The 23,214-nt window shown below is 37.9% G+C and overlaps 2 protein-coding genes across 5 annotated transcripts in view; both read left to right on the top strand.

The window, feature by feature from the left end:
* LOC121380421 (TNF receptor-associated factor 6-like) overlaps positions 1–19,485 on the top strand; it is a 34,906-nt gene extending 15,421 nt beyond the window's left edge. For 3 of the 4 annotated variants that reach the window (XM_041509231.1, XM_041509230.1, XM_041509232.1), the window contains exons 2-7: positions 3,745–4,112; positions 7,644–7,866; positions 9,282–9,443; positions 11,726–11,797; positions 14,099–14,173; positions 16,403–19,485. In XM_041509231.1, the coding sequence (XP_041365165.1) occupies positions 3,847–4,112; positions 7,644–7,866; positions 9,282–9,443; positions 11,726–11,797; positions 14,099–14,173; positions 16,403–17,551 (1,947 nt within the window). In that variant the 5' untranslated portion in view covers positions 3,745–3,846 and the 3' untranslated portion in view covers positions 17,552–19,485. The remainder of the gene's footprint in view (positions 1–3,744; positions 4,113–7,643; positions 7,867–9,281; positions 9,444–11,725; positions 11,798–14,098; positions 14,174–16,402) is intronic. The other variant, XM_041509233.1, reaches the window with a different exon arrangement.
* Positions 130–939, top strand: LOC121380748 (keratin-associated protein 10-8-like). The gene has a single exon (XM_041509711.1). The coding sequence runs from the start codon at positions 130–132 to the stop codon at positions 937–939; it is 810 nt and encodes a 269-aa protein (XP_041365645.1).
* Positions 19,486–23,214: the final 3,729 nt, after the last annotated feature.

Below are 23,214 nucleotides of genomic sequence, written 5' to 3'. Positions count from 1 at the left end.
TGATATATGCATCATTGTGTCATTCATGAATGTAACTTTCACACACCATTATTTATTTTAATTTGACAAATTATACAATTAATTATGATCGCCATTTACCTGAAAGTTTTGTTTGACACCTAATAGCTGATGCATTGTTTTGGTGCTGGTTTCATTACAAATTCACTTACTAACTCACTCACTTACTCAGTCTCTCACTCGGTCAGTCATTCACTAACTCTCAATTCAGTTCAGTCTCCTCATCTCGTCTCTAGCCTCAGTCCATCTCTTGTTCACCCAACCTCTTGCCTCAGTCCATCTCTTGCTCACCCAACCTCTTGCCTCAGTCCATCTCTTGCTCACCCAACCTCTTGCCTCAGTCCATCTCTTGCTCACCCAACCTCTTGCCTTAATTCATCTCTTGCTCACCCAACCTCATGCCTTAATTCATCTCTTGCTCACCCAACCTCTTGCCTCAGTCCATCTCTTGTTCACCCAACCTCTTGTTCACCCAACCTCTTGCATCAGTCCATCTCTTGCTCACCCAACCTCTTGCCTCAGTCCATCTCTTGCTCACCCAACCTCTTGCCTCAGTCCATCTCTTGCTCACCCAACCTCTTGCCTCAGTCCATCTCTTGTTCACCCAACCTCTTGCCTCAGTCCATCTCTTGCTCACCCAACCTCTTGCCTCAGTCCATCTCTTGTTCACCCAACCTCTTGCCTCAGTCCATCTCTTGTTTACCCAACCTCTTGCCTCAGTCCATCTCTTGTTCACCCAACCTCTTGCCTAAATTCATCTCTTGCTCACCCAACCTCTTGCCTCAGTCCATCTCTTGCTCACCCAACCTCTTGCCTCAGCCCATCCCTTGTCTCAGCCCATCCCTTGTCTCACCCCATCCCTTGTCTCACCCCATCCCTTGTCTCACCCCATCCCTTGTCTCACCCTCACCCCATCCCTAGTCTCACCCCATACCTTGTCTCAACCCATACCTTGTATCACCCCATACCTTGTATCACCCCATACCTTGTCTCAACCCATACCTTGTCTCAACCCATCCCTTGCCTCAATCCATCCCTTATCTCAACCCATACCTTGCCTCAACCCATACCTTGTCTCAACCCATACCTCCCCATACCTTGTCTCACCCATTACGTTCTCAACCGATACCTTGTCTCAACATATACCTTGTCTCAACCCATACCTTGTATCACACCATACCTTGTATCACTCCATACCTTGTCTCAACTCATACCTTGTCTCACTCCATACCTTGTCTCAACTCATACCTTGTATCACTCCATACCTTGTCTCAACCCATACCTTGTCTCACTCCATACCTTGTCTCACTCCATACCTTGTCTCACTCCATACCTTGTCTCACTCCATACCTTGTATCACTCCATACCTTGTCTCACCCAATACCTTGTCTCACCCCATACCTTGTCTCACCCCATACCTTGTCTCACCTATATCTTGTCTCAACCCATACCTTGTGTCAACCCATACCTTGTGTCAACCCATACCTTGTCTCAACCCATAACTTGTCTCAACCCATACCTTGTCTCACCCATACCTTGTCTCAACCCATACCTTGTATCACTCCATACCTTGTCTCAACCCATACCTTGTCTCAGTCCATCTCTTGCTCACCCAACCTCTTGCCTCAGTCCATCTCTTGCTCCCCAAACCTTGTCTCAACCCATACCTTGTCTCAACTCATACCTTGTATCACTCCATCCCTTGTCTCAATGCATCCCTTGTCTCACCCCATCCCTTGTCTCACCCTCACCCCATCCCTTGTCTCACCCCATACCTTGACTCACCCCATACCTTGTCTCAACCCATATCGTGTCTCAACTCATACCTTGTCTCACTCCATAACTTGTATCACTCCATACCTTGTCTCAACCCATACCTTGTCTCACTCCATACCTTGTCTCAACCCATACCTTATCTCACTCCATACCGTGTCTCACTCCATACCTTGTCTCAACCCATAACTTGTATCACTCCATACCTTGTCTCAACCCATACCTTGTATCCCTCCATACCTTGTCTCAACTCATACCTTGTCTCAACCCATACCTTGTATCACTCCATACCTTGTCTCACTCCATAACTTGCCTCACCCCATACCTTGTCTCAACCCATACCTTGTATCACCCATACCTTGTATCACCCCATACCTTGTATCACCCCATACCTTGTCTCAAGCCATACCTTGTCTCAAGCCATACCTTGTCTCACCCCATACCTTGTCTCAACCTATACCTTGTCTCACCCCATACCTTGACTCACCCCATACCTTGTCTCAACCCATATCGTGTCTCAACTAATACCTTGTCTCAACCCATACCTTGTCTCACCCCATACCTTGTCTCAACCCATACCTTGTATCACCCATACCTTGTCAACCCATACCTTGTCTCAACCCATACCTTGTCTTACCCCATACCTTGTCTCAACTCATACCTTGTCTCAACCCATACCTTGTCTCACCCCATACCTTGCCCCATACCTTGTCTCACCCCATACCTTGTCTCAACCCATACCTTGTCTCAACCCATACCTTGTCTCAACCCATCCCTTGCCTCAACCCATACCTTGTCTCAACCCATACCTTGTCTCAACCCATACCTCCCCATACCCCGATACCTTGTCTCAACATATACCTTGTCTCAACACATACCTTGTATCCCTTGTCTCAACCCATACCTTGTCTCAACCCATACCTTGTCTCAACCCATACCTTGTCTCAACCCATACCTTGTATCACTCCATACCTTGTCTCAACTCATACCTTGTCTCACTCCATAACTTGCCTCACCCCACACCTTGTCTCAACCCATACCTTGTATCACCCATACCTTGTATCACCCCATACCTTGTCTCAACCCATACCTTGTCTCACCCCATACCTTGTCTCAACCTATACCTTGTCTCATCCCATACCTTGTCTCACCCCATACCTTGTCTCAACCCATATCGTGTCTCAACCCATACCTTGTCTCACCCCATACCTTGTCTCAACCCATACCTTGTCTCACCCCATACCTTGTCTCAACCTATACCTTGTCTCACCCCATACCTTGACTCACCCCATACCTTGTGTCACCCCATACCTTGTCTCACCCTATACCTTGTCTTACCCCATACCTTGTCTCAACTCATACCTTGTCTCAACCCATACCTTGTCTCACCCCATACCTTGTCTCAACCCATACCTTGTCTCAACCTATACCTTGTCTCACCCCATACCTTGCCTCAACCCATACCTTGTCTCACCCCATACCTTGTTTCAACCCATACCTTGTCTCACCCAATACCTTGTCTCACCCCATACCTTGTCTCACCCCATATCTTGTCTCAACTAATACCTTGTCTCAACCCATACCTTGTGTCACCCCATACCTTGTCTCAACCCATACCTTGTCTCAACCCATACCTTGTCTCACCCCATAACTTACCTCAACCCATACCTTGTCTCAATCCATAGTTTGTCTCACCGCATACCTTGTGTCAACCCATCTCTTGCCTAAATCCACTTCTTGCTCACCCCATTTCCTGCCTCAATCCATCTCTTGCTTCTAGCCTTCTCTTGTTTCATCCAACTTCTTGCCTCAATCCAATTCTTGCTTTTAGAAGACTTGTTCGTTATTTGTTTGCACATTAAAGTCGTTCATCTTATATCTATATATATATGTATATGTATCTGTATCTATATCTATATCTATATCTATATATATATATCTTGTTTGTTTCAGGTTATTTTCCTCATGTTTACCAAACCCCATGGTTCATGTTTCAAGACCAAAAGTAATTGGATTTCTTGCCTTAGAGGTCAGAGGTCATGACATGCTGTATTCATGGTCAGACTTTCAGTGGCGATCATGGCTGAACAAGGATCTCAGGATGGCAGCTTAGGTCGGGCTGTGTTCCCGAGCATGGGAGACAGCTGTTCGTCTGGGGAGGAGTATGTATACCAGGAGCGGGCCGAGGGATTCGACTACGAGTTTGTGCCGATGCCAGATTCCAAGTACGAGTGTGCCATCTGTCTGCTCATTCTGCGAGACCCGCAGCAGACAAAGTGTGGACATAGGTTCTGTCAGCACTGCATTATTAAGTGGTTTAGGTAAGACACAGGTTCTGTCATCACTTCATTATTAAGTGCTTTAGGTAAGACACAGGTTCCGTCAGCACTTCATTATTAAGTGGTTTAGGTAAGACACAGGTTCTGTCATCACTTCATTATTAAGTGGTTTAGGTAAGACACAGGTTCCGTCAGCACTTCATTATTAAGTGGTTTAGGTAAGACACAGGTTCTGTCATCACTTCATTATTAAGTGCTTTAGGTAAGACACAGGTTCCGTCAGCACTTCATTATTAAGTGGTTTAGGTAAGACACAGGTTCTGTCATCACTTCATTATTAAGTGCTTTAGGTAAGACACAGGTTCTGTCAGCACTTCATTATTAAGTGTAGAGGCACTGATTTTCCGCGATCGCGGAATCGCGGAAATACCTATCTGAAACGGAATTCCCGATTTTTTCCAAAACATTATTTAACTTTAAATAGCGCATTTGATTAATTAAAATTTATTTTTGGAACTAGAAACTATGGACACCGACAGCTGCAGCTGCCTGTGCTACGCTACGACACTAGTACCTTTGTATGTTACGCCAAACGTTTAATGTAGAGTATCTAGACGTTTTACCAGTCGTGTTTTCTTCGCTTATTCCCGGCGATTTAACGGGAAAAACCGAACATTGTGAGCTAAAATTGTCTAATATTTACTCAAGTGAAAGATATATTATGTTATGTTTGCTTATTAATTTTTAACATTTGCGGCATTGCCATATTTCCGATCTCACAAAGGAATGCAGTAATTGCATACTGTATGCCAGGCTTTGTTCAAAATAAATTGTACAAGGGAAGTGGTTTATAGTGTCATCGTTTGTAATTATTTTCCCGATCATATCGTAAAGAAAACCGAAAAAGTCTGTGTCGTGGCGTCATCACTTCATTATTAAGTGGTTTAGGTAAGGCATAGGTTCTGTCAGCACTTCATTATTAAGTGGTTTAGGTAAGACACAGGTTCCGTCAGCACTTTATTATTAAGTGGTTTAGGTAAGACACAGTTTCCGTCAGCACTTCATTATTAAGTGGTTTAGGTAAGACACAGGTTCTGTTATCACTTCTTTATTAAGTGTTTTAGGTAAGACACAAGTTCCGTCAGCACTTCATTATTAAGTGGTTTAGGTAAGTCATAGGTTCTGTCATCACTTCATTATTAAGTGGTTTAGGTAAGACAGGTTCCGTCAGCACTTCATTATTAAGTGGTTTAGGTAAGTCACAGGTTCTGTTATCACTTCATTATTAAGTGTTTTAGGTAAGTCATAGGTTCCGTCAGCACTTCATTATTAAGTGGTTTAGGTAAGTCATAGGTTCTGTCATCACTTCATTATTAAGTGTTTTAGGTAAGACAGGTTCCGTCAGCACTTCATTATTATTGTGGTTTAGGTAAGTCATAGGTTCTGTCAGCACTTCATTATTAAGTGGTTTAGGTAAGACACAGATTCCGTCAGCACTTCATTATTAAGTGGTTTAGGTAAGACACAGGTTCTGTCAGCACTGCATTATTAAGTGGTTTAGGTAAGACACAGGTTCTGTCAGCACTTCATTATTAAGTGGTTTAGGTAAGACAGGTTCTGTCATGACTTCATTATTAAGTGGTTTAGGTAAGACATAGGTTCTGTCAGCACTTCATTATTAAGTGGTTTAGGTAAGACACAGGTTCCGTCAGCACTTCATTATTAAGTGGTTCAGGTAAGACACAGGTTCCGTCAGCACTGCATTATTAAGTGGTTTAAGTAAGACACAGGTTCTGTCAGCACTTCATTATTAAGTGGTTTAGGTAAGACAGGTTCTGTCATGACTTCATTATTAAGTGGTTTAGGTAAGACATAGGTTCTGTCAGCACTTCATTATTAAGTGGTTTAGGTAAGACACAGGTTCCGTCAGCACTTCATTATTAAGTGGTTCAGGTAAGACACAGGTTCCGTCAGCACTGCATTATTAAGTGGTTTAAGTAAGACACAGGTTCTGTCAGCACTTCATTATTAAGTGGTTTAGGTAAGACACAGGTTCTGTCAGCACTTCATTATTAAGTGGTTTAAGTAAGTCACAGGTTCTGTCAGCACTTCATTATTAAGTGGTTTAGGTAAGACACAGGTTCTGTCAGCACTTCATTATTAAGTGGTTTAGGTAAGACACAGGTTCTGTCAGCACTTCATTATTAAGTGGTTTAAAATTGAAAAATAATTATATAACAGCAATGGACGCAAAAGACAGCTGAAAATAGAAATAGTCTTTCTCTTCCTTATTTTGATTTTCTATATTGGTGAGATCCATTAAATAACAGAAAAAAGTTTGGCCTAAACATGTCAACTGATATGACCTGCTGTAAAACTTGTGGATCGTATAACAGGAAAAAAACCCTTAATATTATCTTGTCTTGATAAAACTGGAAACTACAAATATACATTATATGTATGGATATATATCTATATATCTATGTGTGTCTTTGTTTCTGAATAGAGAAATGAAAATACTTCCTTGTCTGCTTATAATAAGTCATGTTACATGTATATTCACATACATGTAGCTTTGTAGACTTTGTATTTATATATACGCCATTTGTTAGTAAGTGTGTTTGCTTATATACAGTTTTTTTATTTGCTACAAAATGAATTAAGTTTTTAAAAATCTTTTTCTCTTGTTTCATATTGTTAAGTGGTATGTGACTGAGGTAAACAAACAAGTTCAGGGTGGTTTTAAAACAGGTGTTCGCTAGAGGAAAACGTTTATCATTTCAATTCCGGGTCCACTTGACCTGAATAGAGAGAAATATCCATCCTTATTTCAGACAGGTCAAAGCAAGGTCATGACAGAACATTAAAGGAAAGGAATATTTACTGACATCTCAGCATTATATTTAATAAGATGCTGTCACTTATTCACCTAGATTGCTTGTAACACTTGGTCTAAACTTTTAAAAGACCACACTTCCGCATCAAAGACTGTTATTTCCGATCAGCAGCCAGGGGTCTTTTATATGCACTTTCCTAGAGATGGGATAGCATCATGGCCCATAGACAGCAGGCAAGGATAATCATTGTCATAACTTCCCGCTAATTTTTTATTATCATAGAAAGAGTAGAAGTGACTAAAAAAAAGTTCAGTTGGTTGTGGATAGGTCTCGGAGTTCAAATTTAAAAGTGCTGGAATACAAATCTTTGGGATAGACTAATCGAGAAAAATTAATTATATTTCTTTTACTTTGTCAAAAAAATATGTTCCTTCAGCAGATATACCTCTTTGAAATTGAGCTACTCTGTATTTTATCTCCAGAGACCATTTTGTTTGTTATTGTATGATGATTTAATATGCAAATTACAGAGATTGCTGCACAATTCTAAAACATTAAATAATGGATTAGAAACTGTCTTTTACGAAAATTTTCAACAACAATAAAAGTTCCCTCCTCTCCCCATCCTGATCGCCGAGAAACTAAGGGTTAAATTGTGTAGAAACTGTGCCCTTGTGCAAGACAAAGATGACTGACCAGTGATGATATCATTGGTTTCTTATGTTTCTTTGACCAGGGAGTCTGAGCGACGTTGTCCCGTGGACAATGAGCCCCTGGAGGAGACTGATTTGTTCCCAGACAATTTCGCTAAACGAGAAATCCTCAACTTCAAGTTGCGCTGTCCCAACAACAAACAAGGCTGTGATGTGTTAGTCGTTCTAAGAGACATTCAGGTAAAATGTTCTTATCCCAACAACAAACAAGGCTGTGATGTGTTAGTCGTTCTAAGAGACATTCAGGTAAAATGTTCTTATCCAAACTTTGACAAAGGCCACACTATACTTGTCATGTAAATGATAATCTTTTCAGTATGGTGTCGGCAATCATGTTGATGAGTAAATTAAAGTCTTAAAACCTGTTTTTGAGGATGACTTCAGTTAATGTACTTTATTAATTGTTGGCTGAAATTAAATTATTTACTTAACATGAATTTGATTTTTTTTTTTTTTTTTCATTTTCATTTTTATTCAGTCTTAATGCATATATTTAAATATGATGGGTGAACCAGTTTCAGTGAGCATAAGCATTCGGTTTTAAAGCATATTAATATTTATAAACAGACAGTTGTTATTCAAATACCTACCTTATTATTAGTATTTCTATGCTTCACATGAGCACTAAACTGGCCACTAAGTAGCTAAGTTTACCGCACGTGCGTCAAAAACTGTAGTATGCATCAGCAGTAAATATTTTGAACTACGTAACCTGTTTCAGTGAGTGATACGTTTAGTGGTATAGCTTACGGCAAAAACGTTCCAACACAAAAAAATTTCAGTGTATTTCAAAACATGTATGTTGTTCAACAAAACATGCACTTATAATAATTTATTAAAAAATATTTTAAGGCAAATTACAAAATTGAGCCCTCGAGAACCAATGTTAACAGATAACATTTTAGGAAAACGAATATAACAGTTATGATGTCTTGCAATTGTGTTATAAGTTGAGCAAATGAATGGTTATAATGGTAAAATTGTTTGGTTAAAAAATATAACTTGCATTCTGAGTTTTAATAAATATATAAACAGATATCCAGAAAAATATTTATGTTAAAACATATAAAGACCATATATTTTTGGCAAGTATCTGTAAAGAAAGTTTTACCAGTAGATGATGTTACAATCATTTTACTTCAATAACCAGATACCAGTAGAACAGACAGAAGAAGTTTTCTTTCAAATAACAGTCTTTCAAAATCATAGAAAAATGGTATTAAGAAATGTGCCATGATTATGAGTGGGTAAAGTTCAATCGTTTTAACTTTATTTTTACGAACATTTCGGTGAATATGACAGACATTTGTTTACTTTCCCGATGCAAAAGTCAAATTTGTCCAAAATATTGAAATGTACGTACTGTTGCGCACAAACAATGCAACCACCGAAACAGGAACCTCATCGACACAGGGCAATGGATGATACATATAATACATGTATGCACTCAGGCACAGATACAAACACACACCAAAAATCAGATTGTCATTATAACATTTAAAAATAGATAATGCATATAAACAAATATTTCATGATACACTCTCTCTTTTTTCTTGGACTGCAATTCATATTTGTTTTTTTTTTTCTATGCTTGTATTTGCAGCTTTCTCATTAAACCTGCTATAATGTTACTAAGCTATGAATGTTCCTCTCTGTTTCAGTCTCACCTAAATCAGTGTCCATTTGCTTTCATCCCCTGCCCGAACCGATGTGCGGACATTCTGCTGCGGCGAGATCTGCCAAACCACGTACAGTTCAAGTGTGTCCGGCGACACGTCGAGTGTCCCAACTGTCTGCAGACCATCACTGCTGATGGGATTGAGGTGACCAGTACATTGTTTGTACGACTTGGGGCAACTTAAAGCTGGAGTCTCTAGTACATTGTTTGTACGACTTGGGGCAACTTAAAGCTGGAGTCTCTAGTACATTGTTTGTACGACTTGGGGCAACTTGAAGCTGGAGTCTCTAGTAGATTGTTTGTAAGACTTGGGGCAACTTAAAGCTGGAGTCTCTGGTACATTGTTTGTAAGACTTGGGGCAACTTAAAGCTGGAGTCTCTGGTACATTGTTTGTAAGACACGGGGCAACTTAAAACTGGAGTCTCTAGTACATTGTTTTTAAGACACGGGGCAACTTAAAACTGGAGTCTCCAATACATTGCTTGTAAGACTTGGGGCAACTTAAAGCTGGAGTCTCTGGTACATTGTTTGTAAGACATGGGGCAACTTAAAACTGGAGTCTCTAGTACATTGTTTGTAAGACACAGGGCAACTTAAAACTGGAGTCTCCAATACATTGTAAGACTTGGGACAACATATAGCTGGAATCTTTAGTACATTGTTTGTAAGACTTGGGGCAACTTAAAGGGTGTTTACTACCAAATCAAATCACATAGATGACAATACTAACATGTAGCTGCAGCATATCAATCAACATATACACCACCCCTCACCCTTAAAGTAAATTAGAAAACATTGGGGGTGAAGCGGCTCATTTCAGAGTTAATGGGTAGCATTTATGATGTACAGATACCCCCATACATGTTTCAGTGATGCTAGATGAAATAAAATTGCATACATTTTTGGTCCAGGTGAAACTAATTTGTTTGACAACAAATACACTCACATTTATCACCAAGGACATGACTTGTGGTATTAACTGCTCTATTAAAAGTTGGGTGCACCTCAAACTTTGACCCACCTGGAACTTACTTGGTTTAGTACTACCTAAAGCTAGAGTCTCTAGAACAGTTCTGTCTAGGCTTTATGCAGTAAAAGAGGGCAGAACATAACCCAGTGGTAAAGCATTTGCATTTACATGTCTGGTCTGCTATTTTCTCGTTCCAGCCAGTGCTCCACGACTGGTATATCAAAGGCTGTTGTATGTGCTGTCCTGTCTGTGGGATGGTACATATAAAAGATCCCTTGCTACTAATGGAAAATGTAATGGGTAAAAAGTACCAAATGTGTGACATCCAATAGCTAATGATTAATAAATCAATGTGCTCTAGTTGTACATGTATATATGAAACAAAACAAAGTTTTACCTTTAACTTTTTGAAGTAAAAAGTTAAAATATAGGTATTATTTTTCCAACATTGGTGATAATGGTGATGATGTCAACTTTTGCATTTGATTCAACATTAAAAGTGTCACATTTAGCTCCAACTTTATCAAACTATGAGCCCAAAATCAATGAAATTTGGTTTGTAGTTATTTCTATGAATGTTCATCTTAATCATGTTAAAAAAGTTTTGAATTTAATTAAATTAAAAATGTTAACTGAATTTAGTTTTTTTTTAATATTGTTATTATTTTTTTCATATGCATTTATTTGAATGTCTATGGATGCAACTATTAGTGACACTGAATAAATTTAGTTTAGGTGAGACATTTAATTTCATAAAATTATTGTGGGCCGGTATTTAGCTCAGTCGGTTGAGCGCTCGTCTGAGGTACTTGCATCGCAGGATCGAACCACCTCGGTGGATCCATTCAACTGATTTTTTTTTCTCGTTCCAACCAGTGCACCACAACTTGTCAAAGGCTGTGGTATGTGCTTTTCTGTCTGTGGGAAAGTGCATATAATAGATGCCTTGCTACTAATGGAAAAACTTAACAGCTTTCCTCTTTAAGACTGTCAATGTTTGACATCCAGTAACCGATGATTGATTAATCAATGTGCTCTGGTGGTTTCATTAAACAAAACAAACAACTTTTGTATTGAGCTTAATGTTAAAGTTTCAAATTAGCTCCAATTCTGATAAACTACAAGTCCTAGATCAATGAAACTTGGTTTATAGTTGCATTTATGAATGTCTATCTCATTGCATGTAAAAAAAATAAAAATATTTTAAGTTTAATTTATTTTTATTTTTTATTTTTTTTAACATGCATTAAGAGGATCATATAGGTTTATGTTAAACAAGACATTTTATAGTGTGGACTACTTTATTTGTGTTTATTTGTGTAAAAGAATAAAAATAATTAATAGAATTATAATACAATTCTGTAGCACATTTTGATTATTTTAAGGGCAAAATAATAAATACAGTAGCATTATGACACTGCACTTTAGTATTCAGCTGACTTAATTTGTGTTTCAGAATCACCAGGTGAATTGTCCGATGGTCAAAATGACTTGTCGACACTGTGGAGTAACCCTTCAGAGACATCAGGTCAGGTTCAAATAGTAGATATCATAACCAGGAGGTAGTAGGAGGGGGGTGGGAGGTGGGGAGGGTTTGCTTGCCACTTATCCCAGTTCGACTTCTAATAAAAAGTATCGTACCGTCATACAATTTCGATCGACATATGTTTTCGATACTTTGTTTGTAACTGTATGTATCGCGAGATTATACGAGATATTACGTCACCATCAGCCTGAACATAAACAACGAAGTGTGTTTTTTCTCTCAATATTAAAAATGCTTCAAGTCACGCTGCCAACTTTATGTTTTAATTATAATACCATAAATAGTGTGCATGTTATCAGTTTTTTGTAATGCAAAATTTGGGTACTAATTTGGCCTCACATAGCGAAATTCAGTTATCACAAATCCCTGCAAAGTTATCGTCTGCAACACCGACATCTGACCTGCCAAAGTTAGACGATATACCACGTGATCATTACACTAAACAATAAAATTTATGGAAGGCTGGTTCGGTTACCTGTTATGTCATTCACAGCAAAGTTCTTTTCGGTAATTCTCGTGGGGGCATGTTTACATGTGCATTTACATTTATTACAAATAAAGGTGGTTTGGTGGAATTAGATTTTTTGAGAATATATAGTTCTGTATCGCTGTCAGAGTACTTAAGGTGACAATCTGAATTTTGGTGCCGTTGATACGTATAACAAGATGATTAGACATTAACCTATGACGAAAACCTAATGTAAATGTGTTTTCAGTGAACACTGTCTATTGGTCTGAAAATTATTTATTATTTTTTACAAGTTACAAATATTTTATGATTTTATTTTCAAAAGAAGATTTTTAGGTAAATTATTGCACGGAGTATAGACCCTACACTACCGTAACAAGGACAAATATAGACAGCCAATGAAACAAACGAAAACATATGACGTTTGTGAAAATATAGCGGAAACACCTGTGCGACTTAGCAGATAGTGTTTTTTTTTAGGAAAACTTGGCGTTCATGGGAAATCCACTGTTTTTCACAATAAACTAATGTGACTTGAGAAAGGTAAAGTATTATTGTATGTACGAGGTATTGTTTTTATTATATTTTAATTTTTTGCTTATCGTATCGGAAACATATGACGCCAGGCTACTAGATAAGCTAGTTGATAATGATCTGGAATTGGTGTAAGATTGTCTACAATTCTAAGTTCTTCCGAAGTACCTGTAGCATGGCTACAATGTGTTGTAGTGGTGTCGTTAAACAAAACACTTCAACCTTCTGCTACCAAGATGGTCACAGTCGGACACTGGATCACGGCTCCATTGTTTTGGCTTAGGGCAGAGCATATCTAACGAACGGGGTTTTTGGGGGTGTTTTTTTAATTTGTTTGTTATATTACAACCTGCATCTTGTATCTCACAAAACTATTTGTGGTATTTTAAACTCTGGGGGTGGAACGTAGCCCAGTGGTAAAGCACTCGTCTGATGCACTGTCAGTCTGGGATCGATCCCTGTCAGTGGGCCCATTGGGCTATTTCTTGTTCCAGTCAGAGTGCACCACAACTGCTATATCAAAGGCAGTGGTATGTGCTATCCTGTCTGTGAGGATGGTGAATATAAAAGATCCTATAATATTATTTGTTTGGCAATTTAAGAGTATTCTGAAGTTTAATTATTATAATACAGAGTGTGTGCACATTGGTGAAACAAAGGTTTTTAATATTTTTAATTTTAACTTTGTAATAAGATTACAACTTGAATCTATTTTACTGTATACTTTGTATTCCCAATAATGAGTATAAAGTGTTATTCCTACTTTGGCTTTCATGTTAGTGCAGCAAAGTGTCTTACAAAATACCGAAATACGTTCCAAACTTTATCTGAAAACAAGGATGTGTTATATATGACATCATTCTACAGTTTTAAAATATACTTACCTTGATTTATGTATTGTATTCTTACACTGTAGTTTACATAATTATATATAAATAATATTTTCATATATTTAACATTTGTGACACCCAATAGCCAGTATGTATGTTTTTGTGCGAGGGTGTCATTCAACATTCATTCATTCATTCATTCATTCATTCATTCTATATCATTTTCAGTACATAAGCTATAGAGCCGACGAGTGAAATCATATGAACTATCTTACTATTCAAGAGAGTTAATTTTTGTCCTTTTCCTTTTTAGCCAAAAAGCAATTTTGATGCAGGATTTTATAAAATTAAAATATAATCTTTATATGCCATCTCCTGATATCTGACTACTACTTGGCAAAAAAATTTTTGGGTAGTACATCATAACCTTTAATGTTGTTTTTCTTGTAGATGAGTCCGCATTATGATGAATGTCCTAAAGTTATAGTGAATTGTGACTTCTCGTACCTGGGATGTCCAGCACAGGTTTGTTTACTTGTTATTTTGGATATAAAAGCAGTCCTGCCACGAACCCGTTGTTGTGTGAACAGTGATGTGTTCTAATGTAATATCATTGCAGCTGAAATACCAGATCCCTCTTGTTGTTCCATTTGACATTGCTGTTAAGGTTAGTTTACACTCAGATTAAACATTTTGGAGTACCTTGTAATAACACTTCCCAACTTCAAATCGATTTTTGTATCAGGGTTTATGTCTGTCTGTGGGTCTCTCTTTCTGTATATCTGCGTCTGTCTTTCTGTATATCTGCGTCTGTCTCTCTTTCTGTATATCTGCATCTGTCTCTCTTTCTGTATATCTGCGTCTGTCTCTCTTTCTGTATATCTGCGTCTTTCTCTCTTTCTGTGACTGTATATCTGCGTCTGTCTCTCTTTCTGTATATCTGCGTCTGTCTTTCTGTATATCTGCGTCTGTCTCTCTTTCTGTATATCTGCGTCTGTCTCTCTTTCTGTATATCTGCGTCTTTCTCTCTTTCTGTATATCTGCGTCTGTCTCTCTTTCTGTATATCTGCGTCTGTCTTTCTGTATATCTGCGTCTGTCTCTCTTTCTGTATATCTGCGTCTGTCTCTCTTTCTGTATATCTGCATCTTTCTCTCTTTCTGTGACTGTATATCTGCGTCTGTCTCTCTTTCTGTATATCTGCGTCTGTCTTTCTGTATATCTGCGTCTGTCTCTCTTTCTGTATATCTGCGTCTGTCTCTCTTTCTGTATATCTGCGTCTTTCTCTCTTTCTGTGACTGTATATCTGCGTCTGTCTCTCTTTCTGTATATCTGCGTCTTTCTTTCTGTATATCTGTTTCGGTCTCTCTTTCTGTATGTGTTTCTCTTTCTGTATATCTGCGTCTGTCTCTCTGTATATCTGCATCAGTCTCTCTTTCTGTATATCTGCGTCTGTCTCTCTGTATATCTGCATCTGTCTCTCTTTATGTATATCTTCATCTGTCTCTCTTTCTGTATATCTGCGTCTGTCTCTGTATATCTGCATCTGTCTCTCTTTCTGTATATCTGCGTCTGTCTCTCAGTATATCTGTATCTGTCTCTCTTTCTGTATATCTGTGTCAGTCTCTCTTTCTGTATATCTGCATCTGTCTCTCTGTATATCTGTGTCTGTCGATCTTTCTGTCTTTGTCTTTGTCTCACACTCCCTATCTGCGTCTGTCTCTCAGTATATCTGTATCTGTCTCTCTTTCTGTATATCTGCGTCTGTCTCTCTGTATATCTGTATCTGTCTCTCTTTCTGTATATCTGCGTCTGTCTCTCTGTCTCTATGTACATCTGTGTCTGTCTCTCTGTATATCTGCATCTGTCTCTCTGTATATCTGTGTCTGTCGATCTTTCTGTCTTTGTCTTTGTCTCACACTCCCTCTCTCTCCTTCCCCATCTCCCTACACTGTCTCTCTTCTATCTTCCTCTATCTGTCTGTCTTTTTGTCTGTCTCTCTCTTTCTCGGTCAATGTGTCACAAAAACTCTAACCAGCACAAGTCTGTATTTCTGTATATTAATACTAAATTTTAGAGACTGATATCTGTAAAGTTAGCATAATATATATTCTTCATAGATGGCTGGAGAATTATAAAAACTGAATTTCCTCTCTCAAGTTTGAACTTTTCTTGATGTGCCGTCTCCAGATACCATACTTTTCAAATACCTCTGTTATTAGTCCCCTACCCGTCAAACCTGAGTGGACTGTACATGTAGGTTTCAGCACTGTCCTGTCTGTCTGTCACACATATAGGTTCCAGATATTTGTATCACAATGCCTCAAAATGCCTGGAATTTTGTGTATAGCTTTATTCATGTAATGTTACAGATTAAGTTTGATTTTTGTGGCGATTTATCCATTTTTGACAGTGTTATGACCATTGAACGTAGGAGATACAAACATTTGCTGTCCGGACTTTTGTTTTTCAATGCGTCCTAATATTGAGTAGACATTATGTGTAAGCTTTATCATGATCTGTTACAGATTAAGTTTGATTTTCATGGCAATTTACCCATTTGTTTCAGAATTATGGACCTTGAACTTAGGAGAACATCATTTTGCAATGCCTGAAGGAACTGAGATACAATTTTGCCCATACCTTTATACTGTTACAGATTAAGTTCCAACTTGCATGGCAATTTACCTATTTTGGGTGCCTGGTAGGGGACATGTATTGGTGTAGCAAGTACTCTCAGAATGCTTGTTTTCCAGGTTGAACGCTGCAGCAAGGACCAGCACCTGGACGCCGCCACTCAAACCCACATGCAGATGTTGTGTAACGGCGTTGTGACCATCCTCCGCAAACTTGGCATCAACCAGCTTCCTACCGAAGTGCAGCAGCCATCAACTGGACACATGATGCCAACTGAAATCTCCAGCTCACTCTCCTTCATGAGCGGTGCCCTCCAGAGCCTGAACCAGCAGGATCCTCAATTGTTCAACCCTCTAAACACAGCAGCAGCAGTTCAGGGCGGTGCGAACATCTCTTCCGTTCAGATGTTCAACCCTCCGTCAGCAGGAGTAGCCCAGGGCAGTGGAAACATTTCGCCCATTCAGTCGGTGGGAGTAACAACTCACAGCAGCCTGGTGTCCAGCATCCGGAAGGAGGACGTCCAGATGACGCAGGAGCTGAGTTTCCTGAAGCATCACTCGGAAGGGGATCGGGAGGATGAGAACAAAGGAGAGGTGAGCTTGGTAGGGCCTCCTCCTTACAGGCCGTTCTCCAGCCTCAACCTCGACATGCTGAGCAAGCAGCAGACGAGTCTGATGAAGCACGAGAAGAGTCTAACAGAACTGCAGGAGGGCAAGAAGGTGCTGGAGAATGTCAACAAGGAACTGTCGTGGAAGGTTCAGCGACTGGAAAATACACTGCGGGACGTCGAGGGCCGATCCTGCAACGGGAACTACTTCTGGAGGATCAAGAACTACTACAGACTGAGGAAGGAGGCGGAGGAAGGGGAGTCCACCGCTCTCCACAGTCCGTCGTTCTATTCCAGCTTCTTCGGGTACAAGCTGTGCATTCGCGTCAACCTCAACGGGGTGGACTCCGCCAGGGGCAGCTACCTGTCGGTGTTCATCCACTTCATGCAGGGCGAGTTTGACGACATGCTGGATTGGCCGTTTTCCGGTCGGATAATTCTGTCGGTGGTCGACCAGAACACTCCGTGCGAAGTGCGGAACCATGTGTCGGAAACACTGATCGCGAAACCCCAACTAGCTGCATTCCAGCGACCGGTGACCACGCGCAATCACAAGGGCTTCGGTTACATGGAGTTTTTGCCTCTCGCTCTGATGGACAACTCTTCGTTTGTTCGAAATGATACGTTAATAATCAGAGCTCAGGTTATCCCATCTGGATGAGAAACAAAGTGCATTTGAACCTCAATGTTACCTGGCCTTTAGCAGGTCAATTTCCATGTGGCCTCGCTGTTAGTAGGTCAATTTCCACATGACCCAGCCTTTAGTAGGTCAAGTTCCATGTTACCTGGCCTTTAATAGGTCAATTTCCATGTTATCTGGCCTTTTTCAGGTCAATTTCCATGTGACCCAGCCTTTAGTAGGTCAATTTCTGTGTGAGTTGGCCTTTACAGTAACACTAATTAAAACTGAACTAATCTTACCCCATGTATGTATGGGTTTTTTCCTATTACACCTAAAGGTCAGGGGTCGTATGTTAGTCAGGGATATAGATTTCTTTAATTTGGGTGCAACAAGTTGGGTTTTTTTGTCTCTTCCGAAGACAATGAGGTCTTTTTTGACACAGTAATGTTATCAACAGTTGCTGAGAGTTGTTAATATTCAGAACTATATTTGAAGTTATTTTAATCCAATTAAACCTTAATATTCAGTGGCTTTGAGGTCAGCATGTTAAACTTTTATCATCTTGTCTTGGTGCAATCAAAAGCCCTGTTAGTCCAGTTATTATTACAGAGAGATGGTTTAGCTGTGTGCTCCTTGATAGAGATGAATGTGACAGTAGTGGACGGTGACACCAAAATTGTAATATCCTATACCAAAGACTGAAAGAAGAGTTCTATAATTCTGCTTAGTTAACAATTATGTTTATATGTAATATGTAGATTTTTTTTTTTAATTTTGCAAGATGCAGTCAAAGCTAAGAAATGAGAAGCTTGTGTTTATGCATTTAAAGTGATCTTAGCACTAAGGTCGCTTTGTAAAACTGAGTCTAGGTTAGTTTATATTATATTGGATGATTTGGGAGAATACAAATGTGGCCTCTAAACTCAGTTGGCATCTTTATACAGGTAGCTGCTAGACCAAGTTTGACTGTACCTCATCGAAATTTAGTCAACTGTGCAAACCAGCATTTGTGGAATTGGGATTTTGGTGTAAAATTATAAGATTTCAAAGTGCCAACAGTAGGTTGGAAGATGTTTGTGTAATCCTGGTATCACGTGGATGTGTGTGGAAAATCAGAAACACTTCGGCTGATCACGGACATCAACGTTTGGTTGTCTTCTTATAAGATGCTAAAATGTTTGCTTATGGAATGCTGGACTAATTTGGTTCAAACAATTTTTACTTTTTTACTTTACTTTAAGTGTAAGAGTGTATGAAGGCCTTTCCCTACATTTTTGCAAATACAAATGTTTTAGATTCAGACAAGATGACAAAATATAATGTAATAGTTAATTGATATTTATAAATTGTTAATGGGGAATAAATGAAGACAGATGAAGTAAAGAAAAGAAAAGAGAGAGAGAGAGAGAGAGAGAGAGAAATTTGTAAGTGATTGTAGAATCAGAAATAATTTTCATGACTTTATATTTTGTAAAGAGATGTTGTTTCAAGCAAGAAACAACGGTTTAGACACAAATTCCACAGTGTGTTTGAATGTGACTGAGTACCAAATACAGGTCTGTTTTCTGATATCCAGGAGTAATGCTGTGTTTGGGTGTGATCAGAAATAGTTCTTTTAAAGTTATTGATTCTTTGAGTACATGTTTGCATTTGTGTGGATTTGTAATAAATTGGGTTCCGGTTCTGTCAAAATAATCAGCAGCAATGTATGTAACTGACAAATGTAGCTGATTGTATGTAACTGACAAATGTAGCTCATTGTATATAACTGACAAATGTAGCTCATTGTATGTAACTGACAAATGTAGCTCATTTCACTCGTAATAAAACAAAGAATCTTCTTTTTTGCTTCTTTTAAAAAAAATTTTTTTTAATTCTATAAATCCATTAATTAAATTTATTATTTTAATGATTTAAATGTTTAAAATGTGCTGTCCTGTATGGGATGGTGCATATAAAAGATACCTTGCTACTAATGAAAAAATGTAGTGGGTTTCCTCTCTAAGACTATATGTTAGAATTACAAATGTTTGACATCCAGTAGCCATTGATTAATTAATTAGTGGTGTCATTAAACAAAACAAAACTGTTTTTTGGTCGACCTGGTAATTGTGAGCACATTCGAACCCAGCGTAACCAATGTTGCTGTTTAGATATATAGTTGTTTAGATATATAGTTGTTTAGATATATAGTTGTTTAGATATATAGTTGTTTGATAAAGGTGGCTGCTTGTGCAAGTTTGGCTGTATTTATTTAACCCGTGTATTACTATAGCACAATAAGCAGGATTTCCTGTGAGGAGTAGCTCCCAGGAGCATGTACCAGTTGAGATACAGTTTTATTGTATGTTGATAGAACTTAAACACAGTCGTCACAGATTGCGGACATGGTTTGACTTCCTCATGTCTAATAATGTTTATAGTGTACAACCTTAACATGGGCATACTACATGTATGTTATGATTGTGTTTTGGAGTGATTTAAAATAAAATTAATTGAAAATAATTTCTCTATGCTTCCTGTTCCCCATTTTCAAGGTATAACTACCTTTATTACTCGTATGGTTAAAAATATCTTGGTACATATCAAAGTGATAAGTCCCATTAGAAGGCCAAGTGGGACGTAACACTGTGTGAAATCATCAGTTGGTGCACTACAACCTTACAGGAACGTCAACGAAACAAGTTGAGACATGTAAATTAAGATTAATTATGGGTAATAAATAGGTTATTAAACTCGCTACCATTTTGTATTACCGTATGTTCATGTCCCTTATGAAATAATTTTCAACTGAAAATTATTTCACACGTGACATAAACATGATGCAAAATGGAAACTTGTTTAATATCCTATAATTATGCACTTAAGGTGATCTTAGCTCTAAGAATTTTTCATGGAACGGGGCAGTTACAGTCAAAGTGCAGTTACGTCATAACATTTACAAGCAGTTTACAAATACACATTGACAATGTCAGATTTTGTATTTTAATCTGCTTGCTAAAACACAGATACGGAGAATCAAAACTTGCGCACGGAATTGCATTAAAAGAAAACAGGCCTTAAACATGTATGAAGAATATCAGATCAAAATGCACATCAGTGGTCTTGTTCCTTGTTTGTACAATAAACAGATTTTGTACTCGTGTATGACATTTAAGTACATTATATTTACATGTATATTTTTATGTCTGGATTTTATGCACTATAATAACACTATTAACAGGAATAGTTCTTTTTATAATTAGTGAATGCCAGCTGAGTGCGAATGCAAATAATTTTTACATGCTCATATACCACTAGAGTTTCGAGCATGTCCGTCCCGGGGCCCGTCTCTGGATAGCCAGGGTCTTGTCCCGGGACAGAATGCCAGCTGACAGACAAGATAACTGATGATTGTTAGTCTACAAGGACATTGTGATCTTAGCATACATGTACTAGTTGTTATTTTGTTGATGTATAATACCCAATTCACCAGTTTGGGGCGAGTATGTGGCAAATTAAAAGTGCCACAAGGATACAGTTTGGAAATCGAGCGATCCCGGTCCAGTGAGACCTACAACATTGATAAAACACCAAAATAAGACATTTTCATTTGGCAAAACAATAACCTCTATTTTCTGGGTTTTTTGTTTTTGTTTTGAACTGTTTATTCACTGTCATTTCAAAATGTGCAGGATTCTTAAAACAAATTATTCAATTATTACGATCAGGCATACATGTATATAGCAGACTGTCGGACTAACCAATTCACAAACACTTTGCTTATATCACAAAGTGCATTAATACATTTAGATGTTGAACTCCATGATACTTCATATCCCACTGTACCGTTTGTTAGTTTTCACTAATACAGTTTCAAGCCTTGTAAAGTTTCTTTTGAACATCAGTATATATTTTGAATATGGTAACAACAGGAACTCTATCCGAATTCAAGATTTATTCAGAACACTCAGAATTTAATGCTGTTTGCCATAAATGTGGTACAGAATAACTTCAAGGTGTAGATAATAAGTCTTCAATATGTTCTGAGTTAGGCAGCAACAGGAATTTATCTGACTTCAAGAATTATTCACAATACTTATCAATATGAAATGACCACGGATATTTACATCATTCTGTTAAATGCTACTGCTGGATATAATATTTACATTGAATTATGACTACAAATAATCACGACATGCCAAAACAATGGCTTTGATTTCAATAAATTGATTGTATTTCTAAAAACCATGTAACTGTATTATTTGATTGTTCTAGTAAAAAAAATTAAAACTTGCAAGTTAAAAAATTGACCAACAAACACAAAAATATTGTTACCGATACCATTTACCATTTTTATCTTATTACATTGCTTGAATTTTCTATAACATGATATGAGCTATTTGTCCTTCATGAGCTACAGGTTAGTTTTCTTTAACATGTTTTGTATCACATATGTATATTGCACTTGATTCAGTTTATTGACAATAAGTGCACCTAGGAAATTATATATACGTAGAAATATAATATGGAAATAATGGTTGTTAAACATGTCCATTGAATATATGACATACAGTTGTGAGGAAATGTCTTAAAATGCCTATCATCCTAGGTAAGAAATTATATATTATTACAATCTAATTAAAATTAGCTCCACTATTACATGTGGATCTAAAGACAGCCAGTTGGAGCTCATGTCCACCAATCAAAACCTTACTTGCAGAATCCTGCCAGTGATTTAAAACTAACAACACTGCGTAGTCCCCAATGTCCAGGTAACATTTCGTCTGTAAATAATAATTTAAATATTGACCAATCACACTTCGCCTTTTACAACGTTATTTGGGAGCATACAAATTCTAAAAATATCGAGAGAGTCTATTTTAGTGGCCGCAGTACAGCGAACCATACCAATACGTACGGGGTGGGTTATCAGTCTTCAATTTTACATTAAAAATTATTTATTTATTTATAAAATTTAAAAAAACTAAATCAGTCTTCAGTTTTACATTACAAATTATTTATTTTATAAAATAAAACATGTTTTAAGGCATTCGTAATTCACACGAAACATGTCGTATACCCTCAGGATAATTCGGAATGTTTTCAAATTATTTTTAAATCACTGGCAGGATTCTGCAAGTAAGGTTTTGATCGGTGGACATGAGCTCCAACTGGCTGTCTTTAGATCCACATGTAATAGTGGAGCTAATTTTAATTAGATTGATATTATTACATATTATAATATAATAATAATAATGTGTACGGTGTACTCTATTTTTGTGCCAAAAAACTAAAATAACAAACATGTCCATTTCAAGACCAAAACCTACACGAAATGTATACAAGTAATATATTAAATTAAATTTTATTTATATTATTACAAATTATATGATGTATTTTCATAGATTATTGCATTACCTTCCATAAATAAATAAAATGTGGTTAAATCGTCATAATTTATGGCTGATCTTTTTTTTCTTCATGTTCTTTTTTTTTTTTTTCAATTTCACACAAGTTTCTAGGGGAAGGATTGGGAGGGAGTGACATATGCCACATGGTCTGTAACTTGTTAAGCCAGTAGGTGGCCAGATGGTTTGCTGTATGGAGTGGCCAGATGGTTTGTCATGATATGGAGTAGCCAGATGGTTTGTCATGATATGGAGTGGCCAGATGGTTTGTCATGATATGGAGTGGCCAGATGGTTTGTCATGATATGCAGT

The sequence above is a fragment of the Gigantopelta aegis genome, chromosome 9, assembly GCF_016097555.1.
Source record: "Gigantopelta aegis isolate Gae_Host chromosome 9, Gae_host_genome, whole genome shotgun sequence".
NCBI lineage: Eukaryota > Metazoa > Mollusca > Gastropoda > Neomphalida > Peltospiridae > Gigantopelta > Gigantopelta aegis.
The sequence above is the reverse complement of the archived record's forward strand: the minus strand, read 5'-3'. Positions and strand labels throughout refer to the sequence as shown.

Bases quoted from the DNA above. Each gene is read 5' to 3' on its own strand.
- LOC121380748 (XM_041509711.1), top strand. From the start codon at position 130: ATGCATTGTTTTGGTGCTGGTTTCATTACAAATTCACTTACTAACTCA.